At 43.1% G+C, this 24,035-nt stretch overlaps 1 protein-coding gene across 1 annotated transcript in view; it reads left to right on the top strand.

Moving 5' to 3' along the window:
• Positions 1–24,035, top strand: part of ptk7b (protein tyrosine kinase 7b) — a 71,575-nt gene that overhangs the window by 45,523 nt on the left and 2,017 nt on the right. The window contains exons 4-21 of the mRNA XM_044214439.1: positions 2,403–2,699; positions 8,972–9,074; positions 9,344–9,528; positions 11,401–11,548; positions 13,571–13,701; positions 15,383–15,649; positions 16,541–16,677; positions 16,776–16,911; positions 17,595–17,714; positions 18,024–18,173; positions 18,533–18,680; positions 20,075–20,202; positions 21,049–21,249; positions 21,935–22,096; positions 22,284–22,516; positions 22,628–22,708; positions 23,390–23,541; positions 23,690–23,868. Coding sequence (XP_044070374.1) covers positions 2,403–2,699; positions 8,972–9,074; positions 9,344–9,528; positions 11,401–11,548; positions 13,571–13,701; positions 15,383–15,649; positions 16,541–16,677; positions 16,776–16,911; positions 17,595–17,714; positions 18,024–18,173; positions 18,533–18,680; positions 20,075–20,202; positions 21,049–21,249; positions 21,935–22,096; positions 22,284–22,516; positions 22,628–22,708; positions 23,390–23,541; positions 23,690–23,868 — 2,958 coding nt within the window. The remainder of the gene's footprint in view (positions 1–2,402; positions 2,700–8,971; positions 9,075–9,343; positions 9,529–11,400; positions 11,549–13,570; positions 13,702–15,382; positions 15,650–16,540; positions 16,678–16,775; positions 16,912–17,594; positions 17,715–18,023; positions 18,174–18,532; positions 18,681–20,074; positions 20,203–21,048; positions 21,250–21,934; positions 22,097–22,283; positions 22,517–22,627; positions 22,709–23,389; positions 23,542–23,689; positions 23,869–24,035) is intronic.

Here is a 24,035-nt window from a genome sequence, read left to right as displayed (position 1 = left end):
GATATAGTAAAATAAAAGCCAATCATCTGGCAGCGGGTGTCTCTCCTGGAGCCTGTAAATGTCTCTCCCACATTGTATTTTCAGCTGAAAGAGAGGCCACTGCGATGTGACCTCTAATACAGTGTCTCCACGAAAAAAAAACCCTAAATTCTCCAAAGAAGCCATCGATCCACCTGGCTGCCAGACTTGGGGAAATTAAATACAAATGTATGGTGGACTGAAAGTAATAACACTGGAGTGTCATTTTCTCGTTTTACCAAGTTGAAAATTGTGTGACCAAAACTGAGTTTTGTTTTTTATAAAATTTGCTCACATAGATCTAGATCCAACAATAAGTGCATCCATATAAAAGTGGTTTATAAAGAGCAGTCAGAGCCAAGGTCCAACAGGACATTCTCAAAAAAAGGGCACATGTTGGGCAGCAGAGATGGTGATGGTCTGTCATTTGGTTGTTTTTTCTCTGGGCTTTAGAGAAGTACTGCACTAACTCCTTTGATTGGTTTGATGTTAATGTCATAGCTGTCGGTCACAGGGAACATTTGTACCGTACCCTTTTCTCAGCTCACTCCAGCGTCCAACAAATGCAGTGACCTTGTCAGACTTATCATGTAAGATAGATGGTATTTCTGTATCTTATTCTTGCTGACATTACTCACAGCGGTCCACATCTTCAGCTAACATGATATAGATACAGCTGATATTCTTTACTTTGAAAAGATGCGTAAAAATTGTATTTCTTGCTGGAGAATTTAAGGTAAAGGGGCATTTAAGGCTAAACTATCCACAGCCTCTCTAGCTGTCATGTTTGACCAGCCTTTCTGCCTTGCTGCATCTTTTTCTGCCTGCCTGCCTGTCTGTCAGCTCGAGCCACCTGCAGCTGAGACAAAGGTGAGCCCGATGAAGAGATGAACACGCAGGAGAAGGACAGGAGCGGTGGGATGAGGAGGGTCAAAGACGGAGGAATTACCTTGGCTCATCTTCAACAGGCTCCTTGATTTAACATTATTGAAAGATCCCCTTTTTTACTTGGCTCCAGTCCTGCAAGAGGCTATGAAGACCTCCACACACACGCAAGCACACACACCATTACGCAGGTGTAGGTATGCTTAAGCGACTCTAGCGGTGGACCGCTCCTTATGATAACAAACCTTGACATCAGGTATGATAACATTGTGTTACGCAGAGCACATGAGGGCCTGACTTGACACACTGTGGAGATGGTCATTGATGAGTAGTTCATTGTGGTAGTTTTTCATACAGGATGACAGAGTGCAGCTGGAGTAGACTCCTTCCCTAGTCTCACCAACATTTTTCTAATTAGCAACAATCATGAGTGCAGCTTGCCATGAAAGACATTTCAATCAACTGAAATAAAACCTAATATATGATATGTTATCTTTTTTTGGTCCTTCAACAGGAGGTAGACACAAGAATTATCAGGTGGAGGTGTATGACTATATTACAGTGAGCTGGAATAAGCAAGTGTAAAAACTGGCAAAGAAAACATTTGTGTTTCAGGAGTCTGTTAAAAATCATAAAATATGAAGATTAATTAATTAGTAGATGGGTGTTGATCATAGCTCTGTTGCCACATACTACTGCAGTAGTAATGCTCTTTCAAGTTCCAGTTGTTCCATGACTGGCATTAAAAAATGGGAAACAAACAAAACAAAAAAACGTTGTTATGAGGAACCAAGACCAAACTGAGACAGAAATAAAATCTGAAATGAATTAGATATGCACGTGCACCTCTAATCGCACTGTGACTCCATTCTTCTGTGTTAATTTTTTTTCTTGTGTATTGTGATCGCTTATAATTGTAGCATATCAAAATGACTGTGACTGTGAAGTATTCTTCTAGCCTTAGTCCAAGTCACACTCTTGTCATTTTCTCCACTGAGATGCGGGTAAATGGAGCAGAAAACATGTCTCTCACACAAGGCTTGTACACAGAATCGTGAGGGGAAATGAAAGATTTAAGTGTGCGTGAGAATGTGTGTGCAACACATCATGTCTTGTTTGAGAGACGTGTCTTCCTGAACTGATGGCACATGACTGTGAGGCGCGCGTGTGTGTGTGTGTGTGTGTGTGTGCGTGTGTGTGCGTGTGTGTGCGTGTGTGTGTGTGTGTGTGTGTTTGTGAGTGTGTGTGACTGTTAGATCACCCACTCGAGTCACAGCTTCACTAACGGGAAAAGGTATTTTCTCCGTGTTGGGTCTGATAATTTTACGACAAAATAATTCACAGCTAGCCAGTATTGTCTAAGCATCACATTCCTCCACAGGACTAAGTGGTTGCTATGGCATACACTTAATGAACGGAAAAAGCAATAAAATGTTAACAGCAGCCCCATTCTAATCCGCTATCATTTACTTTCCCTCTTTCTCTCTCTCCAATTCCAGTTCTGTCCATCCAGGCTGCTGCCATACAGTTCACCAAGGAGCCCACGTCCCAGGATGCCTTGCACGGCCGCAGCGCCATGCTTCGCTGCGAGGTCAGTGATCCGACCGACATCAGTTACAGCTGGCTTCACAACGGCCAGGCCCTGGAAAATGGCGAGAGGCGCTTCCAGGAGGGCAGCAACCTCAAATTCACCGCTGTGGATCGGCGGCTGGACGCAGGAAACTTTGAGTGCGTCGCACAAAACACGGCCACAGGAGAGGTGCTCCACTCCACCAATGCCTCTTTCAATATCAAGTGTGAGTGTTTCATTTCAAGCCGTTCTCACCCTCTTTCTTAAAAAAACCTCTCGAGTGAAAATTGCCAGCTGACAGGGTTTCATAATGGCAACAAGGGTGTGCATTCAGTTTCTGGATCAAAAAAACAAAACAAAAGTCACAGTATAAGATGACAGGTAGTATGAGCTGAAGGAATGTTTCCACCTTGTTGCCTTGTTCTTTGTGGCTTCCTCTCCCTCTCTCCAAAGGAAACTGGATACGTGTGCCACCGAGCATGTGTTTCTTGTTGCTTGTATATTTTCTTTTCTCCGTTGTGCAACACTCTTTTTCCCATATACTATCAAAAGGCTTTTGTCTGGAAATTACTGAGCAGTGTAATTTACTTTCTAGCTGTATAATTATTTAGGTTTAGATGAACACTGCCTTCCTTGCTCCAGCTTTTTATTCATGTCAGGCTTTTCACTCCATCACTTTCTAAATGTTTTGTCCCATTAAAGGGAGCCACACTAGTATCTTAATTTTGTTATTTAGCCCCATAACCAGACCTCAATGACCCTCTTAAGTTTCAGAGGAAGCCATGGGAATTTTGCACAGCCCCATTTGGGATAAATAACAACCTTGTTCATGTATTGTGGAAGGCCCTCAGGTACCAGTCGTTACTGAAAAGCCTTTGTGTCTTACAAACACTGAGTTTGTACTGATGGCAGTAGAAAACAAAAAGCAAAGCAGGGTGAAAAATGGCTCCATCTGGAATATGTTGTCCTCTCTAGCTACATTCAGCCGGGAGGTTTTTCTTTGCGGTGAAGTTACTTGTTCAAAGGCTGATTACAAGAGCAGATGAGTTTCCAGACCGCCTAGTAGCAAACTGAGAGGGACAGACAGAGGGAGAGAGCAGAGGTTTAACCCCTGCTCTATGATATCTCTCCACCAGTGGATATTTGTGGACTGTGATGTTGAACACCGACTCTAAATGTTTAAGGTTTTAGCCAGATAGACCAAAGAAGCACATTAGTTTTCCAAACCATGTCTGATCTGAAGGGAACTGCTTTTATGTGTTGCAATTAACATGATGTAGTGTGTCAATAAAGCTCAACTGACATACTCCCACAGATTAAAAAGGAAAAAAACAAGTTAGACATGAAGCACCAGTTCTTAAGAGCTACCATCATGACCCAGAATAAACTCTATTATCTGCCAGCTCATTAATATTCCTATGCATTGGAAAAGAGAGGCATATTTTTATTGCAAGTAAGGTATTAATTTTAAATTTTTTGATCAGTGTAGGTGTGCATTGCTCTCACACAAATAGACATTTAGAGAAAAAGAGTGTCAAAATATGGTGGTTAGATATAAAATAAGGTGTGACTTGATCATCAACATTGTTGCAAGGCATACACTTCTTCTCATCTTAAATGTGGCCCTTTGAAACTCAATAAGTTGACCAGTATATGCAAGCCGTATTAACAAACCGGCTTGCTGTTTTGTAACTGGATCTAAAATAACAAATGTACATGATATTTCCTTATTTGCAGGTGTTAATGAGCGTACATGTTTGCATGCATGGATTCTCCATCTGTCTCAGAGGGTGTTGACAGGGCGTCATATGAAGTAGCCTTTCAAGGAGGCCTTTGAAATTGGCCGCTTGAAGAGGCTTGTAGCAAATCCTCTGTGAGGACAGGGATATAAGTTAAACTGACAACACATTTCTCCTTTTTCAGATATGAGCAGCAGATATATATAGCTGAGAGGCAGATATTAATGGATGTAGTGTTATCAATGCGCTACACATTAACATCCTGCTAGAAATTGTAAGATCAATAGCTTTGTATCAGTTTAACACAGCAACATGAGTGGACTCCTCAGGCATGACGTCAGATAAGAAACCACCGACAGCACATAATTTTCTGAATCAAACACACAAGGTGAGGTAGCATACAGTAATAAATCATCCATAATCACTTTTGTATGTTACATCTGTCTGTGTATATCAACACATTTATATCTCTGTCATAATGCGCAGGTTGGCTGGATCCATATCTGGATCACTTTAGGTGGATCGGACCATGTTATGACAGATGTTCTCATATTTGCCCAGCATGCATTTAACGGGCGATAAAGCCTCCCGCACGCAGCTTAAAAGTAAAGACCCCCTCTGGCGTTAACCCTGCATGAGCGTTCGCTCATGTGTATGCTAGTTTGCGTGCGTAGTAGTAAATGTGGGTTGTAAGGGGGGGCGGGGGTTATTCCATATGTACTGTACATGGACTGTACCAGACCAGATTGTTCCCCCTCCCCCGCCCTCCCGCCCTCTGCAGAGAGAGAGAGTTAATTTATCTTGCTCTCAATGGTGGGTGGGCAAATCCTGCCAGTTGAGTTATTCAGAGTAATTATCCCCCCTCTGTTTTCACTAATAGAGGTTTTAGCCCCCCTTCATCCTTTTGTCCCGCCCAGTCACTGGGTCTCCATGGCGAGACCGCGTCCAGCAGAGGGGTCAGGCTCAGGCATCACTATTGTCAACATGTTTGTCGGTCCTGCAGGCAACGCTTCGCTTGACTCTCGGGAACAAGATGCAGACTGGACGGTGATTTGGAAATCGGTGACGTAGATTGTAGGAAGAAGGGAAACGTACAGTAAAAACACAGGCAAGCAGGCGCATTTTCCTGCGTATTTAATCTTTCAAATCTCAGAGCCACTTGCACACAAGTACACACACACACACACACACACACACACACACACACACACACGCCATCTTGGTTTAATCACACAGCACGTGTCCTTAACCTACATTTGTTCAGCAGATGCATTTTAGAGCATCCTGACTGATCGCCAGTACAGCTTCACTCTTTCACATCCGTAATTCTTTGTGACAAAATGCAGCTCCTCGTGCTTAATGACCCTGCAGAGTGACTTTGCTCCAGTGTCAGTGTCTTTTTTCTCTCTTTCTTCATCCCTCCTCTTTCTGCCGTGTCACAGCAGCAGGATCTCTCTGAGTTGCCGCAGGTTTGCAGCCTGGCCTGTTGACCTCTGTCAGCCACAGCTGATAAAATCTGACACCTCGTCTAAATCAGCAAGCTGAGTCCGTCACGCTTTTCCTAGAACTGCCCTAGGGCACTTTTTTTTTTTTTTACAAAGTTTACAATATGAAGCCACTCTGCCACATGTTTTAGTTATTTCCATACCCATATGGTGCTGTCATTCAAATCATATCCCCAGCACTCCCCTGAATAACGCAATCCACCTGCTTCTGTTGCAGAAACCCTTCTCCATGGCAACAAATCAGCTCATTGAGTGAATCAGACAAACATACACCCATACAACTGCCTTTTGGCACTGTGAGGGATGAATGGTCCAAGCATCTGTCTTGACAATATCCTCACAATTCATCTGTTATCATCCCTGTGTTGATAGAGCTTCCTGTTCTGCCTCCAACATAATAATTATACGCCCCTAATTATGGCGTTAGCTGCCAGGCCTGCTCCAACACTTAGTCATACATTCTGAGAGGGATTACAGGGAAGTATTTGCCACTAATAGGTTATGAAAGTGCGCTTTCTGTTTGTCGAGTGGACAGCTGGAGAAACCTGAACTGTGAATGGAGCTATGATCAGAGTAAAGGGTTAGAATGTGTGACTGTCAGAAAATCCGGGTCAAATTGGAAATTAAATGACCAAGAATTGGTTTTAACCTGCTGGAGAACCAAATAGGTCAGGAGTGGTAGAAACTTTAGACAGTCACAAGGCACTGTGTGTGCTCATTGTTCCAATGATTATTGGGTCACAGAGTTGACTTTTTCCTATTTTATGTAGGTATTTTCTTTGTCTCTTCAGCCATGGTTTCTGACTGCTCACTCTAACTATCCACTTCTTTTTGCTCTTGTATGTAAAAGAGTTTTTACAAATGTAAAAAGGTGTCAGAGGATTTTTCCCAAGGAAGACATACCAGACAGTGAGAGGTTAGGTTGAATCACTATACTGTTTTATTTTTTTGTTGTTTTTTTTTTTCAATTGGCAGATAGACAGCAGAACAACACGCATGGACTCTTATGAAAGCAGCACAGAATATGACTTTAAAATTCACGTTTGAGACAGTTTGATACTGGAAACACCCACCTGTTACTCCAGGCATGTTGAAACAAATTCTTTGATTTTGTTTGTCAAATGTCAGTCGTACTGCAGACGAAACTTGTTGTTCCATCAAACTTTTTCTTACCCTCTCCTCCTCCTCAGTGACTCACTGTTTCCCCTTCTGGTTTTGTCGGCCCCTTATGCTTCCAGTGCACTAATAACAGGTCTGTCTGAGTGTCTGGCCCCAGGTCCCCATAGCTGGGGTGGCCTTCATCACCTCCTCCTCCTCACTAAGCTACTGGAACTATTGACCGGAACGGCCTTGACTGAGATACACAAACAATTAGCATCCTCTGCAGAACTGTCAGACATTTGAGTACATTTGCACGCATGCATTTATGCTTAGGGCACAGCATCATCAGTTGTTTCACTCCTCACCACCACATACATACATAAACACTTATCTCTAACAGACACATAAACACACACTCACAGTCATTGGGGCATCTGTGTTAGGAGGAAGCTAATGAACAGTGCCTGGCACAGATGGGGATATAATCAAGAGGGATGGAGGCCATGTTACTGTAGAGACTGTTTCCTGTGATCCCCCGGGGTGCAGAGCACTGCCAGGTTCCTGTGTAATTCATTGTGACAGGTCTTCCTCTTGCGCCCCCTCTGACCTCACAGTGGTGCTGCGTTTCTCTCTCTCTCTCTCTCTCTCTCTCTCTCTCTCTCTCTCTCTCCCCCACTGTCTCAGGTGGAGGCTCATGCCATGCATATTTCATAGATGATCCAAACAGCAGCAGAGATGCAGCCACAGTATTCAGCCACAGGCCATAGGAATGGAGCTCAGCATGATGGAATGTCTTACACTAATACACACACAACATTCTCAAACACACAAACCCCTTATGCAAAAACCAGGGCAACCCAAACAAACATGCTCTAGCAGTGAATGGATATATGCACCCAGTAACAACGCCGGGCGTACAGTGACTGCATGTCATACAACCACAGCTTATATATCATCGCATAAATAACAATTAGCCCTGGTTCTCATTCAGTGTAAACATGAATTTGTGTAATCAACACCAACAGCAAGGGAAGGGGAATTCCAGCAAGGTACACTAAGGCTGTGTTACAGCCAAGTTGTCATTCACCAAAGGAGACAAATTTCTTTATTCATCGAGTAGACTTTAGTGAGCATTTAGCTCAGCAGCAGACAGTGATTTTGTCAGTAGCGGTGTCTCCATCAGTTCAAGCTGACACTGAATTTCTGGCTACACCAAAGGGGCTTAGCTTACAGCTCACAGTCCTTTTTATTGAAAGAGGGATGATGCCTCAGTACATCATAAGATATATATACTAGTCTCATGCACTGAAAAATGATCATATGTTACCCTTCTTTTAGGAGAATGTAGGAATGATTTGCTGCTGTGACGATTTCTTGACATATGTAGTTGATATATATATATCCCAGTGTACTGGGTCAAACCCTTAATGGTAAAACCACACAGTTTCCCTCATTTCTCACTGCACCATGATGCATTCAGGGGACGACTGTGGATCAATTTCCCACCATCTGTTTTCTTCATTTGTTCTCTCATTCATCTGTCACTCAGACACCATTGATCAGGTTTCATGTTACTTGTGTGAGTGATGCCTCTCATCACTTGTTGTGGCATTAGCTCCTCCCATGGTGCAGTCATGTAGAAACACCTGATCAGGTTTTAAGAGGTTTTGAAGGATGTACTGTTCCATTTCAAAATAATAACTAGGAGGTGCTGTGGCCAAAAGTCAAAACATGTTCATTGTTGCCTAGTTGCTCTTTTCCTTTCTGCCTGTTTTTATGGGCTGCTCTGACAACAGAGTAGCCCTTTTAACAGAGTAAGTCAATGAACTGTCCATTAAATGTCCATAAAAAGCACTGTAAAGGCCCAGCTCGCTCCTGTGAGTGCAGGACAGTGGTGTGCCGAAGTAAGCTGACCCAGTGATGTGGTAGCTCTCTGCTCTGTCTCCGTTTCTGAGTCATAGTGCTGTCACAGGGATGTGCCTGACTCCCTGCTGCCCCCATTAGCATCGCTGTGTGTCCCGCAAGGACATATGACAGGACGACCACTTAACTCAATTTTTCCTCCTGTCGTTCTCCTCAATTGTTCCTCCCATCCTCCTATGCTCCATCCCTCCCCCCTACTTACAGTCTCCTCTGTTTTTTTTCTTCTACAGGGTTAGAAAGTGGTGGTGTGACTTTAAAGGAGCCCGTCTCAGAAGGGGAGATCGAGAGCTCTGCGCCGGTCACGTTGCGCTGTCATATTGATGGACACCCACGGTGAGTCTCCTCCCCCGTCACCTCAAGTTCAGAGCTCACAGGGTTAAGGATCATGTTAAGGACTGTACTGAAAAAATATTCTTCTGTCCTTGTTGGCCTCTCTCATGCCCTCATGTTCTTCTTTTACTATTCTTCTTCTTTCCCGCTCTCCTCACCTTTGTATCTCTTCTTTTTTTGTCTTCATCAATCCCAACTCTTCCTCATTTTTGTCTTTACTTCTCTTAAACCTCTCTCATGCCTATACTCTTTGTTCCTCTTCTCCCTCTCAGACCGACGTGCCAGTGGTTCAAGGACGGGGCAAAGCTGACAGAGAAGAGCCATCAGATCAACAGCAAGGAGAGGACACTCACCTTCAAGAGTGCCAGTCCGGACGACAACGGCCTGTACTACTGCTGTGCCAAGAATGCAGCCGGGCACGTCTGCAGCAACAGCAACTTCACTCTCAACATTATAGGTGTGTGTGTGTGCTTGCATGATGGTGTTTTGAGAGGGGGTATATAGGCCATTAGTGATGAGAGAGAGCAGGAAGAGAAAGTGATGGAGTTCCTAATGTGATTACCAGAGAGTGTGTTAGCACCTTCCCCCTCTGCCACCCACGCAGACAGAAACAACATCATAAACATCTACCGAGCAAACAATAACATCAGCTCCCTCAGCAGCAGCGTCGTTCTGTTGATCTGACTGCGTACCTGTAGCTTTCACATACAGTTTGGTATACTGTGTTGTATAGGGAGATCATTTGTTTTTCTGCAAGCTCTCAACATGACTTTTGTTGTTTACTGTGTGTGTGTGTGTGTGTGTGTGTGTGTGCGTGCCCCTCCTGTGTATTATTCCCTCAGTACACCCCAGAGCTAGTACTGTACATACAGCAGCACATGTGTGCGAGAAACCTGATGCCCTGTTCCACTCTAATTAGCCACCTGCAACACACACAGACACGCTAGGTTAGCACCTGGGTGAAGGAAGAATGGATAATTGTTGAGTTTCCAGTTACCATGTTGCCACCCTCTTGTCTTCTATAGGGCTTCACCTTAAAGAAAGGCTGACAGATTTCGACAGGTTTTCAATGCATGGTCATAGCTCTTTAAGATGAGGCCTCCCCACTGACTTCCTGGGTGGGCCAGGTTGTGCTCTGAGTGCACGCCTTTCTTTTTCTTGACACCAACCAGTAGCCATATCCTAATACTGCTACTGGCACCATACCTCCATTAGCTTTTCAGATTTGAAATACTCACACGTTAACCTGGATTAAAGGTATTTTCATGTTCCCTTTTCTTTATTGAGCTCAACGCCCTTCAGCTTTGTATTCACAGTATAACAATTTCCTAAACTTTGTGTGGTAATTACTCCTCCTGGTTGTACTGTACCAAATCTCTGGTTTTGGCAGGTCAGAGCAGCCTAGTCCACTGTTAGCCAAAGCAGGGGGGTTAAAGGGCGGCTGGCAGGACAGAAAGGGTCAAAAGAATGTGAATACAAGGAAAATATTATACAGTTTAGCGCTGCTACTAACGATTATTTTCATTGTTGATTAATCTGTTGATTATTTTCTCGATTAATTGATTAGTTGTTTGGTCCATAAAATGTCAGAAAATGGGGGAAAATGTCCCATTAAAATGTCGATCAGTGTTTCCCAAAGCCCAAGATGACGTTCTCAAATGTCTTGTTTTGTCCACAACCCCAAGATATTCAGTTTACTGTCATAGAGGAGTAAAGAAACCAGAAAATATTCATATTTAACAATCTGGAATCAGAGAATTTTGACTTTCTTTTTCTTAAATAATTACTTAAACTGATCAAAATAGTTGGCGATTCATTTAATAGTTGACACCTAATCAATTAATCGTCGCTGCTCTCATGCAGTTACAGGATTTGATTTTGAGTGCAGTTTTATTCATTGTTTACCGTTTAAATGATCTAATTGATCATTCAGGTACAGATTTGTCTTGTTTCTATATCAGACCTCACTTAAGTCCTTCTAACCCCAATTTCTTGGAATAGCGTGACTTTGATCATCACAGAGAAGAGAGAGATGATCTCCTGTATGTGATTCTACGATCCAGGAGGTAATTAAAAAGGAGGAGATGATGGTCCAGATAAGCTGCAGGGTCTGTTCACTGACCTCATTATGTCTCCCCGGGGGCCCCTGAGGTGTTGACACACACCACCACCTGAAGGCAGCTTGCTCACCAGCCTTACGCTGCTGTTGGCAGCTTTTAATAAAGCCCAGAGAAGCTAGGTGCGATGCTCGAGCATCCACGCAAATAGAACTTGATGGTCTGATGCCTGCAGATGTAATCATGCAGATGTTTGTCTACCTCTCTAACAGATAAGAGTTTTCCGCGGCCGGTGGTCACTCCTGCGGACCAGGTGGTGTTGAGGAACGAGGAGGCCGCATTCCACTGCCAGTTTACCGCCGTGCCGGCCCCCACGTTGGAGTGGTACCACGAAAATGAGCTGCTGGCAAACAAGTCTCGGTATGTTGAGAGCTAAATCCTCCCCTCTGCATCGCTCTTTTCTTTCTCGTCATACATCTAACTCCTCCATTAAGCTTCGGCCGCAGTTGGGTATTCCTTTGAACCCAATGAGGTGGGACCTTTGCGTTGGGCTCTCAGCTCTCTGTATGCTGTTACAACTCACGCTCAAGACGAACTGCACATTAAGGAATGTTATTACTGGAACAGAGCGCTGTAAAGTTTCACTGCAGTCTACTGTACATCACTTGAACACAGCCTTTGTCTCCAGCCTATCACAAAGAGCTTTTCAGCTCTCCAGTGTTTACGCACTAAGCGGAAAAACCCCTCAAGCTACAATCAGCTTACCAGCATGTCCCCTATAAACATATAAGCACTAGATTATACCCAATTTCTATACCAAGCGCCATTTATACCCTCAGGTTTCATAGCACCTCATGCTTATGCATAGTAACATTGTAGGCATCCTGTTCCACGTGGAGAGTGAGAGCCTGGTTTTCGATTTTAAAGTGATTATTGTGTTCCGTGAGCGAGGGAGGTGAAGGACTCCAAAATCAATAGTCACTTGTGTAATGAGCTTGTCAGAGGTGGGTTTGGTCACCTAGGAAGTGATGACTCAGCACCAGGATTGCAGAGGGATGGGTAATATAGCGTGAATAAAAACACACACCACGCAGACTATTTCTTTAAAAATCTGACCTCTTTGTGGTTAAGGTATTCCAAGGCAGCCTGGTGTTCTGTGTGTTTGTGTTTATTGATCTGGGCTGATATAATGCCAGAGGAATGCAGCACTCTGCAGGGGATATCATCTGTTTTGCACCTGCACTGTTTAGACAACCCCTCTCTAGATTATGTGTGAATATTTGATGTTGATTGTGTTTGAAAGTGTGAAACTAAGGGAAAATATACCAGCATAAGCTCAAGGCTTTTTTTGCAGACAGAAGAAATTCTGCCCCATGGGTCAAACCAAAAATGTGAAACCACACCAATTCTTCAGTAGGATCCCATGTAGCTATAAAGATGATTACCTTAAAAAAAACCCTCTCTTTGTTCATTTTGTTTTGTGGTTATTTTAGACCATTTCCTCGGAGTGAAGTAATGTTCCACTGACTTGTTCTCCATCTCTCGGGTGGAAACATACACAAGCTCCCAAAGCTCATTTCCCTGCCACTATTGAACAGAGAAGAAGAGAAGAGATGACACAGAAATATCACCTCTCCTGAGGGAATCCAGTGTCTTGGATGAATCCTGTTTTTGGAAAACTCTTCTCAAGAATTACACAGCATCCTAAATGCATCCAGCAGTGCCTTTACTTATTCCTCTCTGCTTTACATATTCACTTTTCCCATGAGCTTTATAATGACTTTGTCATATAGCTCTGATGAGTTGTCTGGTCTGTGGAACTGATTTCTTGGCTGTGTGGGATATGCCGCTCCTTATCTGTCTTCCCTGAAGCTGACTTAAGGTCAGCCTTTAATTACTTCTCATCCTGTCCATCACTGGCACTGATACTCCCTTCAGCCTGCCAGAGGCCAGTGGCCAGCCGTCTGGATAGGCCTCATAAAGCACAAGTTTTGTTAAAATTAACTCACTATGTAGGACACTTTTCTTTGTGTTCTGTGGGGGGGAAAGCATTTAACCTATTTGGAGCAGCAGATGGCGTGGGTTCAGTGAATCAGGGCAATATCGGCAGATAGCATAAGGTAACATGCTAAACACAAAAAAGTAGGCCTTTGTTAAAATGGCCAAAACTTTCTGACACTCATTCTATTGAGTGCCCAGTGTGGCAGAGCGTCTAGGCAGGCCAAAACAAATGCTGAAAATTATTTTCAGATGCCATCTGAGTGAGAACTGGTGTGGTGAGTTACACTTCATTTACACAACATTTCTGTGACATGCTAGACTGTTAGAGTGCTTTCATGTGCAAATAACATGAGACACATTGTTTGTTGGTCAGTGATGTTGAGACAGTATAAATGAGCAAAGCCGGAAGTGTAAACTGTTTGATCTGTTTCTTCTTCACAGTCTGATCCTGTTCTCCAACGGCACACTGCTGATCACCCAGGTCAAGCCCAGGAGCACAGGGACCTATAAGTGTGTTGGCCGTGGCCTCAGAGGGTCCCATGTTACACTGGAGGCCTCCCTCCTCATAGCTGGTACACGCACACACACATATTTGCAGTTGTTGAACTGGTGAGAGATAAACACCTGTGATTCTGTAATCTGAGAGTGAGAGGGGCATTTGGGTTACATATTTATCCTGCCCTTCATCTCATTCTGCTCTCCCCTCCCTTCTTCCTCTGGCTCTTTCACTTAGAGCCAGATCTCTCCAGTGATAATCACATTCTCTTATTGACATCCGGCCCAGCTGTATCCACTACACACACTGCACTGGAGCATTTTCCTGCTTCCCCTCCATATTATTTCCTCCAACAGTACAGCTGTTTGGAGGAAGCTTGTTAAACAAGCTTGGCAAAGTGTAACAGCACCTGGCTGAACAAGCGGCAAAAGTAACATTAGGTAACATACCAGTATGACTCAGACTGGCTAACAAGCAGTGTAATTATGAGGTTGTGAAATGTTTAATGTCATTAGACCTGCCCCCGTGATTTTCATCCAACATCAGTCGAAATGTACTTGTCAGAAATGACTACTTCCAAATGGGCAGGCTACCACATCAGTGGGTCACTTTAAAATGAAAACAAAACATCAGAACCATAACAAATATGAGTTTGTGGTTGTGGATAAAGGTTAGGTTCTGATATATGCAGGGAAAACGATGTAATATACAAGTCCAGACACATCAAAGTTGTTTTAATATTACACACAACAGCGCCTCCTTTTCCTGTCTAACCATGACTCCAAAGAGAACTTCTTTAAACCACTTTTAAAAGGGCTGCTTGAGCTTAAAGCAGGAACAAGCTGTAGTATCTTCTCATCTTACTAATCAGCCAGCATTTTGAAATGCAAGTGCATGCAAGTCAAATATTTTGAATAAGCTCAGGGCTGGAATTTCTGTGCATTTCAGAGACCCAAGTACTTTATTCCTCTCGAACAGCCCTTCTCCCCAGGGTTTTGGATTAACGTGGTACAACTGTATGTGCAGTTTTAACCCAGTGAACCACAGCTCCATTTAAATACCTTAATTCGCTTAATCTGATGGTAATCCCTGCAGGCATTATAGGGGATTGTGTCACAGTAGAATTCAGTATTTAGGGACAAGTTTAAACAGTCACTCCATCGTAGCTCCACCTCATTCATTTCACTGCCCCCCCGGCTCAACTTCTCTTTCATCTGCTGAAAAATGTGTGTTTTCTTCTGTTCTTATTAATTGATTTAGATCTTAGACTCGTAGAAGGTCGTAGCCACTGACCAGCTTTCAGAGCGTTGTCGGCCAATAAAGTACTAATGACTTCCATTTGGGACACACAGTATTAAACCACACAGTAGTGGGAGGTCTTGTGAGTCTTTGTACCACAGATCACATTCCACTTCCTGTCTAGGGGCTGCCAGTTTTGATATGACCCACCTCACATAGGCCCTAGTTAATTTTCATACAACAGATATTCTCAGTTTTCCTACTGTGCGCTTTGTTCGCTAATTACTGTGGCCCGCACTACAAATCAGATGACTTTTCCTTACAAGACATGAAATCTGTGAACATAACTGTGAGTTGGAATTAAGTGTGCTCAGGGCTACTAATGAAATTCAAAATAAGTAATGCTTCACTGGCTTTGAAGACAGATGGATGATTATCAGGGGTCTTGTGTAAATGGAAATCAATTTCAGCATTCAAATTGCTGCTTCTTTTCTCGCTCTCTCTGCTTTCCGCTACAGAGATAGACGACATGGTGGCCAAGGCGTCGAAGGTTTTCACAGCGGACACCCTGCAGCGGGTAGCCTGTCATGCCCCCCGTGGCAGACCTGACCCCGAGGTCTGGTGGGAGAGAGGAGGTCAGCGGGTGCCCACAGAGGGCAGAGTGTACCAGGATGGCCTGGATCTGGTCTTCAGTCCCACAGAGGAGGGAGATTCAGGCACCTACACCTGTGTGGCCCAGAACAAGGCAGGACGCAGGATACAGGAAGTCACCTTCACTGTGGCCAGTGAGTCATACGCAGACAGCTTTAAAGGGACAGGTCACCAATTTTACACATTTAAGTTCGGTTTACTCGTCACAAGGAGTACAACTCCTGTGAAAACAGTCGAATAATGTTGTATAAAGTCTTATACAGTTTGACAAAATAAGCCTGATGATGTCATCATCAAGCCTGCATTACAAACTGGATGCGTGGGGTTTAGCAGAAGTGTGCGTTTATGAGGCAGGGGTTATCTATTGAAAGATACTATCACATTACATTATGGGAAGTGTAGGATCTAGTGCTTCCTGAGCTTTACCCATACTAGAAATAAGAAAGTGGGGATATCTCTGCCTCTACTGCTTCAATTTTGACTATTCCTTTTTCAAATCTATCTCTTGTGAATCAGTACAGTATGAAATAACTTAAAACAGACAGAGAAAAATCTGATTAAATGACTGAAAGAACTGCTAGTAGTCAGTTTTTACTGTCAAAAAAAAGATCAAAACATAAAAGATATTTCCTATGCAGGGCACTTAGGAAACAGGGTGAATTCTTTTATTATCATAATATATGAATATAGCATAATGTAATAAAATGCCACAATTTGTTGTGTTTTAGTCCCCCCCATAGCAACTCCAAACATAGTGAGCACAACGTAAGCTGAAATGGAACATTAGCAAGCCAATTAGTGCTAACTTATAGTATAGGTCATTGAAGCACTCTTTCATATTACAGGAAGTCTTTAATGTCATGATGATGGTGGGAACACTGGGACCATCTACAAGATACACAGGGATTGTTAATGCCGTCTATGTTTAGACTGACCAATGGGCCAAGCTCACTAACATTTTGTGTGTGTGTGTGTGTGCGTGTGCGTGTGCGTGTGCGTGTGTGTGTGTGTGTGTGTGTCCACAGCTGCCCCAGTGTGGGTGATGAGGCCTCAGGACAGCCACTTAGAGGAGGGTAAACCAGGTTACCTTCACTGTCACGCTCAGGCCAACCCTGAACCTGAGGTCACCTGGCTCCGCAACAACATCATGATCACACCAGAGGTCAGTTATCAAACACAACAATAACACAGACACACAAAGTTATTAGTGTCTTCTTCTGACATGCATTCTATGTATTCTACTTCTCTCTTTTCTTCTAGGACTCTCGTTTTAAGCTCTTCCCTAACGGCACCCTCAGGATCAACAATGTGGAGGTTTACGACGGACAAATGTACGGCTGTGAAACCAAGACTGCAGGAGGCCGACTGTCTGGGCAAGCTAGAGTTATTGTGCTTGGTGAGCTGTGAGGGAATCACTCAGTTGATCAGTATATACAGTAGATTATACTTTTCTTACTGAGCATGTATTTGAAGTTATTCCCCTGACTGACAGATGAAAGATTGAAAGATAATGTACGAGTACATAACGAGTATTATACCCTGAATACCCAATCCAGGGTATTATGAATAACACAGCGTTGAGAGAAAATATAAAACAAATGTGGTCGTGCCTGCAGGCTTGTGAGTGTGAATGTGTGTGTTTCCTAAAATAAGAAGAGCATGTCCATGTTGTGTCTCTGGGCATCCTGCAGGACACCCACAGAGGTGTAAAAATATGACTCATGCCCGGCAGCTTTATTCTAGCCTCCATTTTTAACACATTATCTCCATGATAAATTCCTATCAGCGCAGCTCTGCTTCTATAGGATTACTGTGATAGATGGCCTGACATGTCGCTGTTTTGTCTGGCCAATCTCTCTGTTTATATGATCTCAGCCTCTGATAGACCTCAGTTTTTATACTCATCAGTTCTGTGTGTGCACGAAGCCACATTTCCCTGAATGTGTCTGAACATGATTCGCGTCAGCTTTCGTGTCATTTCAGCTGCAGTGTGAGTTGCACAAAAGAGGCTTTGACATGTGCCCCCCCCATGTTTACCACGTGTGTAATATGTGTGTGGTGTTTTGACTTGTGTTTCAGAGAAGCTGAAGTTCACCCCGACCCCCCAGCCTGCTCAGTGCCTGGAGCTGGATAACAAGATCACCATCCAGTGCTCAGCTAAAGGCAGAGAGAGTCCCACCATTCGCTGGACCAAAGCAGGTGTGCACGCCGCTGGCTTAACTTCAGCTCAAAATGTCTTAAATCAGATAAGGAATAACTGTTTAACACATTTTTATGCATGAAAAATGCAAATGATGACAAATGCAGTTTCCACAAGAATATGTAGAAACATGCACAGAATCTTCAATAAACAGAGTGAGGAAGATTCATCATCATGGATCATTTCCCCCCTTCATCTGCATTTGGCATGAGGGAGTCAATTTAACCACTTGAATTCCACATGCAGTACCAGGCTCAGCCCCCCTAATCCCCCCTTGTCCCTGTGCGTCTCTCTGTCTCCCCCTGCAGACGGAGGAGAGCTGCCGCCTCGTGTGGAGCAGAGGAACGGCCAGCTCCACTTCACCAAAGTCACCCGCAGCGACGCCGGCAACTACACATGCATCGCCTCCAACAGTCTCCAGGGGGAGATCAAAGCCCTGGTGACTCTCACTGTGGCCGGTAAACCGCTCACTCATCATCCTGAAAGCAGGGAATTATGAAAGAAAGGGTCACGTCACCATATTAACCATCAGTCCCACATTGAAAGTACTTGTGGTGTCAGTACATTTGAGGGTGATTTAATGAGGAGACAGTCATTGATCATTCTCATCAAGTGGCAAACAGCAGCATTTATTGTGTACTTGGTGGCCTTTTGATTGGACAGTAATAAATTGCATTTGGGTTGTAGAGTGTAACTGATGTTAACCACAATCACCACAGTCTGTAAAGGAAATGTTATTGCCTGGTTGTGGTGTAAGTGTTATATTAATGAGCGTGTGCATGTGTCCATGTGTGAATGTACGTTTGTGCACATATAGTGTACATTCGCTTTAAGGTGGAACCAGAGAATACAACGGTGTATCAAGGTCACACAGCCATCCTGCACTGTCAGGCCACCGGCGACCCCGAGCCTCACATCCACTGGATGGTCAAAGACAAGACGCTGGACATCAGTAAGAACAGGAGGTAAATGAGACACCCCTGTGCCTTTTTAATCTTGTCTTTTAGACAGCTCAACCATCATGGATTACAGTTTGTGATTACAGGTTCCAAACAGGATTGATTGCAGTTTGATCTGTGTGCATTCATTATAGATTTAGCTTGTGCTAATATAGTATTACACACCTGAATACAATGGGCCTCATGCAAGAACTTCTCGTACAAACAGATTTGTTCTTAAGTGGCACGTAAGAGTGATTTAAGAGAAGTTGTCACATTCACAAATGTTCTTGTACTTTCTCTTAAGTATGAACACAATTCATGAGTGGTCTGCCTCTCTTCACAGGGAGAAAAAAACACAAATCTGAATGTATTCAATATTCTGTTCACCATATCATCATTGTGGCTTGCTGATTTACTGAGAGCTTTTTTTGTTTGTTTGTTTGTTTTGTTTTTTTAGATTTATTGGCATATTTTGGCATGGCCACTTATGCATGTCACTAGTCAGAAAATTTCTCTCACTTCAACAGCTCCTCAGGGTCGCTGTCCAGGTGAACACCCGCCATTATAACACCTGACAGTGTAGCATCACATACGTGTACAGTATAATATTCTGTCATCCATCCGTCCCCTGAAGCGCCTCCCGTCTTATCTGCTTTGTTGACATTTTTCAGTATCTAACTTCATGTCAAACCATTCCTTCTTTATTTCTGTCACAATATTAAATAATTAAATAATAAAAATTCTGTTTTCGTTTCCCGATCTCCAACAGTGGGCTCCGCGGTGTGAAGTTCTTCTCTTTACACTTAAGTGACATTTTTTGTGAATGAAACTTGCCCACAAACGTAAGCGGAAAAGGCAGCCTTATATAGCAATTCTAACGGTGTTGATTATGCTAATGATCAAATCTCAAACACAGCTACCTGCTCCTGAATAGGTGGCATTCATCAGGTTCAAACGAGCAATTTATGTGCAGTTAAGAGGGTTTGCTGAATTCGACTTGGAACACTCGTACGAGCAAACCTCAGAAAAAAGTAAGAGAGATTTAGTATAAGAATACGAAAATGTTCTTGCATGAGGCCAGTTTATGTGAAGTGGACTGTAAATTATCTTCAATACATTAGTATATACTGTACATACTACATGTAAAGAGAATGAACTTTAAAGCGGGCAGAATTGAACGTGTTATAATAATGTAACAGTCGAATTTTCACTACCTCTGACTCAGTCTGAAATTACTTATTTGAGATTCAATGCCAACATAGTACAAGTGTCATCACTGACAAAAGTTACATATGCATTCAGTGAGTGAATCTTGTTCTATGAGGCCTGGCTGGCCCTTCTTTCTGGCCTCGTTCCCTCTTGTTTGCTGTGAATTCTGGACCTCCACCCTCATCTGTCCCGTCCCTTCTTTCTTCCAGGTTCCAGAAGATGCCCAATGGCTCCTTGGTGATTACAGATGTCACTACAGATGACACCGGCAGATACACATGTGTGGCTGGAAACAGCTGCAGCATCAAAGACCGTGTGGCTCAGCTGTATGTAGTGGGTGAGTTTAACACACACACACACGCACACACACACACACACACACACAACATATTTACACAGGCTTCCTTTATCAGGAACAATGGTGCACACATGGGGCGTAAAGCCGCAATCACATGTAAAGGATGAAGGCATTAATTAAACCTTCACCCTCTGCCTGTCATCCATCTCGACAGGTTAATAACCACAGCCACAGCTGTCACTGAGGTGATGGGATTGGGCAGACGTTAGATCTAATAACGCTTCACACTCGGTGGCTCCTTGTGTGCTGACTGAAGCTGAAAATTACAGTCACACACTTGCATTAGTGTCCCACATCAACTTATTTTCTTCCAAAGTAGCAGGATGGTATTACGGATTAGTTCAGAGTAGGAGACAATTGAATTTAGATGTTTATCGTAGCTTGTCAGGGTCAGCGTGACAGCACGGCCCAACAAAGCCAGAGCACTGTGTGTAAACATTCAATGCAAGTACCTTTTTTAATATATAAAACAGATACAGGCTTGCCATTTGCTTTTATTGGGCAGAGTAGTGTGTGACAGCTTTCTAACAGGTGTTGCATGGGTGTAACTCTATCAAATCATAACTGTAGTGGATTTGTTATACAGTAAACCACATCTGTATATTTGCATGTTCACTCCTACAACTCTTATTTTCAAATAGCTAGTCTTGGGTGGGGGGATACATTTAAAATTTTAATTTGCACACCCTTTATTCTAAAACTGACGCTAAAACAACAAATTGTACTGAAAGATGTAACACTATATGTGATGTTGATTTAAGACTTGGATGTGTTGAAGATAACACATCCTTTTAGTTAACCATAATTTCTGCCTGTGCCCAACAGACAAACCAGTGCATCCCTTTGATGAAGATGGGGACAAGGCTCCTTACAAGATGATCCAAACCATCGGTCTGTCGGTGGGAGCAGCCGTGGCTTACATCATTGTAGTGCTGGGACTCATGTTCTACTGCAAAAAGAGACGCAACGCCAAAAGACTGCAGAAAGGCCAGGATGGAGAGGAGCCAGAGATGGAGTGTCTCAATGGTATGAATGTTTGATGGAGAATGTTTTTGAATTTTTGGTCAGGATATTTGCTACCATCTTGTGTTCGTCCTGGGTATTGCATTTAACATGTAAAATGCCACAAGTTCAAGTTTTTTTTGATGTGTTGTTGTATACAAGGAAATGGAGGAGCTGCTCCCAGCTGGAAAAAACTAATATAATGGTAACCACATAATGGTCAACCTCAGAAAAATGAATTACATAAGAAATTACAACAAAATTTTTGGAAAAACATTTTGCTTTGCCATTATGAAGTTGGTAGTAACATTCCAAAGTTGCAGTTTGACTTATGTTCGACAGCACAACTACTAACTGCAAAAACTCTATACTATAAAGATTATTATATAGTAAATACTGTACACAGTTAGTACGTAGTATGGAATTGGAACAGAGCAATAGGGGGATATGTGCAGGCACCCTGTTTTCTCCACATTTAATGTGAACTTGTTCTTTGTTAACCGTCCTCATTGTCACTTGTCTTCAATTTGGCCGAGCAGAGCAACAAGTATTGGTTTTGTTTGTGCCGTTTTTCTTCCCAAGACAATGATGAATACATTTTATGCTATTTGGATACACGTGTCACATTTACAGTGCCCTTTAATACCCATTGAGATTTGCACTATGTCTGTGACCTTTGACCCTGTGGGATATGTGTTGTGTTTATCAGGAGGGGCTATTCAACAAAACGGCCACACCACCGCAGAGATCCAGGAAGAAGTGGCACTCACCAACATGGGCACCATGGCAACAACCGAGAAACGCCACAGCCATGTCAACAATGATAAGCTCCACTTTCCTCGAGCAAACCTACAAACCATCACTACTTTAGGTAGACTAATTAAACATTTCTCTTTTGCATGTATTAACTGAGAATGAATGTCCTTGTGCTCTGCTTTAATTGAAAGTGACCTGATCTTAAAGCTGTAACATAATAGTGCTTTCACCTAACAAAACAAGATATATGACATTGATTTTGACATTGACATTTGCTCTGTGGTGTGCGAATGTTCATTCAGGTAAAGGGGAGTTTGGTGAGGTGCTGCTATGCAAAGCTAAGGGTATCGAGGAGAGCGAGGAGGAGACGGTGGTGTTGGTGAAGAGCCTGCAGAGCAGAGATGAACAGCTCCAGCTCGACTTCCGCCGCGAAGCTGAAATGTTTGCCAAGCTCAGCCACCCCAACGTCGTCCGCCTGTTGGGCCTGTGTAGGGAGGCAGAGCCCCACTACATGATCCTAGAGTACTATGACCTGGTAATCACACAGAAATAGAAGCACACACACACACACACACACACACAAGGATTGAAGAAATGTATATGGGTTTTTACCTGATATAATGCTCTCTTTTTTTTATCATACCAGGGAGACCTAAAGCAGTTCCTGAGAATTTCCAAAAGCAAAGATGACAAGATCAAATCTCAGCCTATCAGCACTAAGACCAAAGTAAGTGTTGAATGTTGTACCATGATTGACAACTCACAGCAACCTGCACACCATCGACCATGCAAAAAATAAAATAAAACATGGAAATGGATGCCAGCTTAAGAATATAAAGATTGTTTATGTTTTTGTGCAAATTGTGCCGTTCCCATTCATTGCGAGATCATGTTCCCTTAAAGCAATATTTAGACATTTTGGAAAATACTTATTTGCTGTCTTGCCGAGAGTTAGATAAGAGGATCAATACCACTGTCATGTCTGTATGCTAAATATGAAGTTGCAGCCAGGAGACGGTTAGTGTAGCTTAGCATAAAGACTGAACATGGGGAAACATCTAACCTGGCTCTGTCCAAATGTAAAATCCACCTAGCAGCACCTCTAAAGCTCAATATTTAACACATTATATCTTCTTTATTTAATCTGTACCAAAGCCGAAATGTAGAAATTAGAAGCCGTGGTTTTACTGGGGGTTATTTGCTGGATAATTTCTTGGCCAGTGACTCCAGGAGTCTTGTTGTCACTGTGAGGCTGTGTCGAACTATTTCAGACTAACTCATGCAACCAAGGAAAACCTTGGTCATTTCTGCTGTCATCTGCTCTAGATGTATTATCAAAACGACTTTACTTTGACGTTTTTGTTTTTGTTTTGTTTTTTTTGTTCTGTATTTTTCTCTTTCCCCTCAGGTTTCCATCTGTGCCCAGGTGGCTCATGGGATGGAGCATCTGTCCAATCACCGTTTCGTTCACAAAGACCTAGCCGCCCGAAACTGCCTGATCAACAGTCAGAGGCGCGTGAAAGTGTCGTCGCTCAGCCTCAGCAAGGACGTCTACAACAGGTCTGTCAGAAAACCTGATTTAACAATAATCACCCACTTTAATCAGCAACTACAATGAATGGCTTGATTAGAATTCTGAGACATCTCTGTTCATCTGTCTAATTTTAGTTGTTTCTCCTTGTCATTTCTCTTGTGTACATGTATGTAGTGAGTACTTCCACTACAGACAGGCATGGATTCCGCTGCGCTGGCTCCCAGCAGAGTCTGTGTTTGAGGATGACTTCTCCACCAAGTCTGATGTGTGGGCCTTTGGAGTGTTGATGTGGGAAGTGTTCAGCCATGGGGAAATGCCATACACCAAACTCAGCGATGATGAGGTGCTGGAAGGTCAGTATGATGCTTTAGCGCCTTATTTTTAATCCAGGTCCTGTTTCAGCACACAAGATGAGAAGGTCCCTATTGGTCATTAGATTTGCTTGAATGGGCAGGTAAATGTAAATTAGAGTGGTGGTATGTAATCAGTTCTTTAGGGAAGTCAATCACAACATGGAATT

The sequence above is a fragment of the Siniperca chuatsi genome, linkage group LG11 (assembly GCF_020085105.1).
Source record: "Siniperca chuatsi isolate FFG_IHB_CAS linkage group LG11, ASM2008510v1, whole genome shotgun sequence".
Lineage (NCBI taxonomy): Eukaryota > Metazoa > Chordata > Actinopteri > Centrarchiformes > Sinipercidae > Siniperca > Siniperca chuatsi.
This window is presented reverse-complemented; position numbering and strand designations above follow the sequence as displayed.